Below are 6,000 nucleotides of genomic sequence, written 5' to 3'. Positions count from 1 at the left end.
TTTTTTTCTTGAGTGGTCATTAAAGTCCAACTTGACAATGAACTACTCTGAAGACAGAATGTGACATTAATTATAAAAAACAGAATAAAGTATAGTAGTTTCTAAAGAAATCAAGAGAATGATAATAAAAAACATGACAAATCTAAGAAAATATACTACAGAGGACTAAGAGTAAATGAAACTCCGTATCCACAGAAAGGCTGTTGAGATTTTACATTAACTCATTCGTTAATGGATTTTAATTTAATAAAACACAAAAAAGCAATAATATTTCTATGTTTATTTTTAAAAATTGGCTGGAGACATTAAATAATCACAAAACACTATGTTCATCTTCTGAAGGTATTCTGCTCATCTTAACACACCTATGGACATCCAAAGAAAACTGTTACTGTGGTAGATTAACAAGTTTACTTAATAAGTAGCTCTAGAACAGAGGTAAGTGCCTTAAACAGATTTTTTATTCTTTACTAATAAAGAATCTGTTTAAATAGTCCTTATGTATGACTAATAAATAGGTTACTATTTAAATAATTCTCCTTTGTTTATATTGGCTGGTTTTTCAAGGGATTTACAGTTGTCTTTAACCTGGTCTCTGGTATTCTGTAACAGCATACTGGACTAGAAGTTTTAGTAATTACATATAGAAAAGCAAATAGTTATATTGCATGTCAGCTACAATCCACTCTAGTGGCTGCCTGAAGGTCTGCATTGAGAAGTCTAAGCTTTTCACACACGAATGCTCAGTGTAGGAGGAGTGCTGTGATTGATTAGCAATGTCTGCTACAGGGGCAGGAATGAATATGTGAGGCATGTTGACTGAGCACTAGTCTAAAATAAGCCAAAGTGAATCACTACTTTTCTATGTTCTGAACCCTACTGACATATAATCAAAGGGTTATACATCCTGGAAACATTAGCCTTTAAAATATTCTTTCAAACTATATTGGATTAAAAAAATTAAACATGAGTATTTTATAAGTAAATCATTCAATGACTTATCACTTATAGGTTACATGAATTTTTTTATTAGAAATAAAAGTATTAATCAATTTAAGATATGTTGCCATTATATAAGTCTCACTTAAACCTAAGAAAATTAAAGTACTAATGATCCATATGTTACTGGAGCAGGGGCTTTAGAATTCCAGATGTAATAATCAGAAGAAATTAGTTTCCGATCTAAAAAAGAAAATAGAAGTTAATGATAAAATTATTTTACAAAGATTTGGTGAAAGCAAAATTGTGATTTTTCTCTGAAACTGGAGTACAATCATTTTAAACTTTGAAATATTCCTTTAATTTTACTTTATCAAAGTTTTATAACTTACACTGTTTTAAATGAGTTCATTAAGTATTTGATAAACCCCTTTCAGTTTATATGAAATAGTCCTTATGTATGACAAATCTGTTAGTTTTGTCCTCATATTTTCCCCCAAAACTAATTTTGTGAACCATTACTCCAAATGCGAAAACAATTAATTGTTGGTTTCTCTTCCATAATCTTTTCACCACTGTTCTGATTCTGGTCAGACTCTTTTTGTGAGGATATTGACTCTTTTTGTGAGGGTATTGAATCTGGGGCATTCTACCTATGAGCTATCCTCTCAAGCTTTTTATTTTTGGTTTTGAAACAGTGTTTTGCTAGGTTGCTCAGAGCTTTGCTGTTAGTTGAGCCTGTCCTTAAACCTGTGATCTTCCTGTCTCAGCATCCCAAGTACTGGAATTACAGGTGTATACATCCATGCCTGGCTTGCTATTCCTTACTCATTCAAAGCACCAGAGCTATCAACCCCCAAGGTTGCTTCATAGATTTTTTTTATAGTTCTGATCAAATTTAGGCATTCAATTTTAATAGCTTTTAACTCTGATCAAATGGCAACTCTTTGAACTAATTTTTTCTGATACAGTTCAGACAGTAATGCTCATATGGAGTAGACACATGTAAATTATAACACACACACACACACACACACACACACACACACCCTTAGAGAGAGAGAGACCACTAAATATCCAATTCATCCTTTTCTACCTTTCTTCATAATGAACAGAATATAGGATATATCATCTTGTCCCTTTTTGTTTGTTCTTTAGTTTAAAACTTTGAGAACCTAGTACCACTGAGGCAACACAGTAAGTATACTGTTAAGTGGACCAGCTCCAGGGCTTGGGTTTCTCTGACTGATTGAGACCGAGTCTTGGTTCTGCCATTTCCTAGCTATGAAAACCTAATTTCATTGTTCCAACAGTGTCCTCATCAGTAAAATGGAGCTAACAATCCTGGGGGAGTAATGAGTTAATTACACAAAACACGTAGAAGCCATGCCTGGCACATAGTAAGCAATAGATGCTAGCTATTATTGAAATTAGCAATATTACTAAACAATTTTCAGAACTACGTTGTATATTGTGAATATAGATTTTATTGTCAAGATATGAATGGCAAAATAAGTTTCACATAGTTGTACAAATGGCAGATATGTTCTGAAATAAAGAGGAAGAAAATAAAAGATGAATTTGAATTATCCATTTAAAATAAGCCCTTTCATTCAATATAATTTGTATTACAAGCAAGTATATTATTAAAACTTCCCATTCTGTATTATGCTCTCTTAAATTATTAGACGTTAATGTTAGTAAAATATTCAAAATATTATAGTTGCTACCTAAAGAGACAACACAATTCTCCTAAATAATCTAAAATATTAGTCTGTCTGATTCGGACAAAAAACGCTGGTTGTCCAATATTACACTAAAAAAAAACCCTCAATGGGGCATAGTGTCTGTTATACGCCTATAATCCCAGTATTTGAAAGGCTGAGATAGAGGATCACAGGTTTGAGGATGGCTTCAACAACTTAGTGGGACCTTGTTTCAAAATAAAAAAGGGTTAGTGGTGCAGTTTGGAGACAGAATGCCCCTGGGTTCAATCCCTAGTTGTTTATTATTATTATTATTATTATTATTATTAGTAGTAGTAGTAGTAGTAGTAGTGGTGGTGGTGGTACTGGGGTTCCTGGAAGCCCTTCTACCTCCGGGCTACACTCCCAGATCTATTTTTACATTTTTATTTGGAAACAGGGTCTCCTAAGCCAGCGTGCATGGCTGGCTTCGAACCTGCGCGATCCTCCTGTCTCTGCCTCCCAAGCACAGGGATTACAAGCGTGCACCACCACGCCCGGCTCCAATCCCTAGTTTAAAACAATAACACATATTAAAAAACAAACAAAAAACTCCCAAACAAAAAGCACTATATTCTTTCATGAATTCTTTAAAAAATTTGCTTAAAATTTTGTAGTTCTAGCTGGGCGTGGTGGCGCACGCTTGTAATCCCCATGCTTGGGAGGTGGAGACAGGAGGATCACGCAGGTTCGAAGTCAGCCGCGCTGGCTTAAGAGACTCTGTTTCCAAATTAAAAAAATATATATATATAAAATAGGTCTGGGAGTGTAGCCCGGAGTTAGAAGGGCTTCCAGGAACCCCAGTACCATGGGGGGGGGGGATTTGTAGTTCTAAATTCTCTAATTCTTTTGAAATATTTGAGTAAAAAGTTTTGTGCTATCCTTCCTATTTTAGGAACCCACTCTTAGTTTAAGTAATACTTATTTAAATATAAGAATTTTTATAAATTGGGAGTTTTTCATCTAAATATATATTTAAAAAGCTTTATTATTCTCAGTGAGGCAAAAAGCTCCCCTTAACATTATCTAACTCTACTTTTCTATGTCACCTATATGTATTTGATCTGAATTAAGTAATTTTGAATATTTATTAATTGTTTTCATCTCCTTATATTTTCCTATAAAATCTGTCATATTAACATCTATTGAATCTATGTTATATACTAAGCATCGTGCTAAGTGACTGATCAATATAATCTTATCTAAACCTTATAACAATCATAAGGTAATACTATCATTTCTACTCTTTTTTGGTACTAGGGATTTAACCCAGAGTTTTTCTACTTCTGAGGTACACCTCTAGTCCTTTTTAATTTTTTGTTTTGAAACAACAGGCTCTTGCTAGCTAGGTTGCTAAGAGTCTCGCTACATTGCTGAGGCTGTCCTTGAATCTGTGATCCTCTTGTCTCAGCCTCCCAAGTACTGGGATTACAAGTGTGCACCACCATGCCTGGCTCATTTCCACTTTGTAGGTGAAGAAACTAAAACTTCCATATGTTTACTAACTTGCCCAAAGCTACACAGCTAGTAAAATGTTGAAGCCAGACTCAAATCTGTGAATGTGCAATAACAAAGCCCTTGTGAACTACCTCTGATGAGTTTAATATAACCAGCAACAAAGCAAATCCAACTTTATATAAAAGCCCACTCCTATCCTAATGCTTGCTCATCCAGACCTTTTTTGAAATTGGAGAAGTTCACAAAGTATTATTCAGGGGTGCATCTTTTAGAATTTATATAAACTGAGATTATTCTCCAATCTCTAAAGTCTGTTATAATTTTACCCTTGATAATAACATACCAACATTTTAATTGCAATATGTTATCTTGAATCTGTACAACTTACATGCACTTATTTTTGGTTTTCCTGAGGCAAAAACTTGAACTGAATGTTGATCCGCATAACACCCAGTGAGTGTGTAATCTAAAATCCTAAAATGAAGCTAGAAAAAAGATAGACACTAAATTGAGATGATCAGCTAGTAAAAAGGAGAGTCATATATATCTTTTTGCTTGATACAACTTAAGGAAATCCAGCTTCAATAGTTTACAGAAACCACATATGTTAAACTTCAATTATGTGAATACTTTTGAAAAATATATACAGAGATATTTTTCCCTTTACACAATGGCCTTCCATTGTAAGGCTGGTATTATGAAGTATTAACACATACCAAGAACTTCACCAACATGGATTCTACTTCACATGGGAAGGCATCCTCATTTGGCAGAGGAGTGCACTGAGATTCAGAGATGGGAGCAATTAGTCCCCCAGTGTGCGGGCAGCAGAACTGCCGTCTGAACTCAGACCTGGCTGACTGCAAAGAGGATGTTCTTGGCACTGTGCTATCCGGTATACTGTATATTCTTTTCCTATGCAGGTGTGAGCTATTTCATACTGTAATTCTTTTACAGACAGGAATATCTATACCTTTAGCAATTACTAAAATAGAAACATCAGTTTATGTGGTGTCTGGGGAGAATTAACTCTATTTCATACTCCAGAAAACTGAAATTTAACTTCTATAGAAACGAGCTCAGAGGTAGCTCCATTCCTTGCCTAGAAAATGTTTTCTAAAATGTAATCAGTTCCTGGATTTCACTGATAATGTGGGATTATCGCTATAAATGCCAACTGTTATGCTGTACTGTAACAGAATGAGCATTAGCACCTCCTCTGAAGGCATGGGGCCAAGGTTCCTCTGAATCACAACCTGCACATGAACTATGAATAGGACTGTTTTAAAGACCACCAGTCTCCTTTTGCTGTGGTTCTAATCTCTACTGCTAAATGTTCCTAAAATTCCAATATCCTGGTATCTTTTCTATACTTTTTTTTTGGGGGGGAAGGCAGTACTAAGGGATCAAACTCAGGCATGCTAGCAAAGTAGTCTACCAATGAGGTATATCCCTAGCTCTACATTTTTTCCCCAGCAAATTTCTTCCATTTCATAACTTCCTTCTTTAATTATCTCTAACTGCTGTGTATAGAATGTAATTTTAGATCTCAGTAATTTTTTCTTGTTGCAACTAAAAAAATCAGATAGTAAAGAGCATGTGCTTGCTTCTTTGGTGTAATTTTGAATGCTGAAGTTATGTATGACAAGGCTGACTTCCGTATAATTGAGATAATGTAAAACTCCCTCAGTCCATTTGGTGAGCACACATATGTATCATGTTTTTGATAAGATTACAAGTGTTTAAATGGTGAAAATGGACCCGGAAGGCCCCAAAGTCCAGGCCACATGGTCCCAAACCTGGGAGGGTGGGCAGGCGTGGTCGGGGCACCCTTAGGTGTCCCCCCCACCTGGAAGGT

General features: G+C 35.2%; 1 protein-coding gene across 1 annotated transcript in view; it reads right to left on the bottom strand.

Annotated features, from left to right (window-relative positions):
• Positions 1-1,099: 1,099 nt before the first annotated feature.
• Positions 1,100-6,000, bottom strand: part of AP5M1 (adaptor related protein complex 5 subunit mu 1) — a gene marked incomplete at both ends in the record, with an annotated part of 29,659 nt that continues 24,758 nt past the window's right edge. Inside the window, 2 exons of the mRNA XM_080707791.1 lie at positions 1,100-1,182; positions 4,531-4,627. Of these exons, the coding sequence (XP_080563917.1) occupies positions 1,100-1,182; positions 4,531-4,627 (180 nt within the window). The remainder of the gene's footprint in view (positions 1,183-4,530; positions 4,628-6,000) is intronic.

This window comes from Muscardinus avellanarius, assembly GCF_963383645.1.
Source record: "Muscardinus avellanarius genome assembly, chromosome: 12".
Classification (NCBI taxonomy): Eukaryota; Metazoa; Chordata; class Mammalia; order Rodentia; family Gliridae; genus Muscardinus; species Muscardinus avellanarius.
The sequence above is the reverse complement of the archived record's forward strand: the minus strand, read 5'-3'. Positions and strand labels throughout refer to the sequence as shown.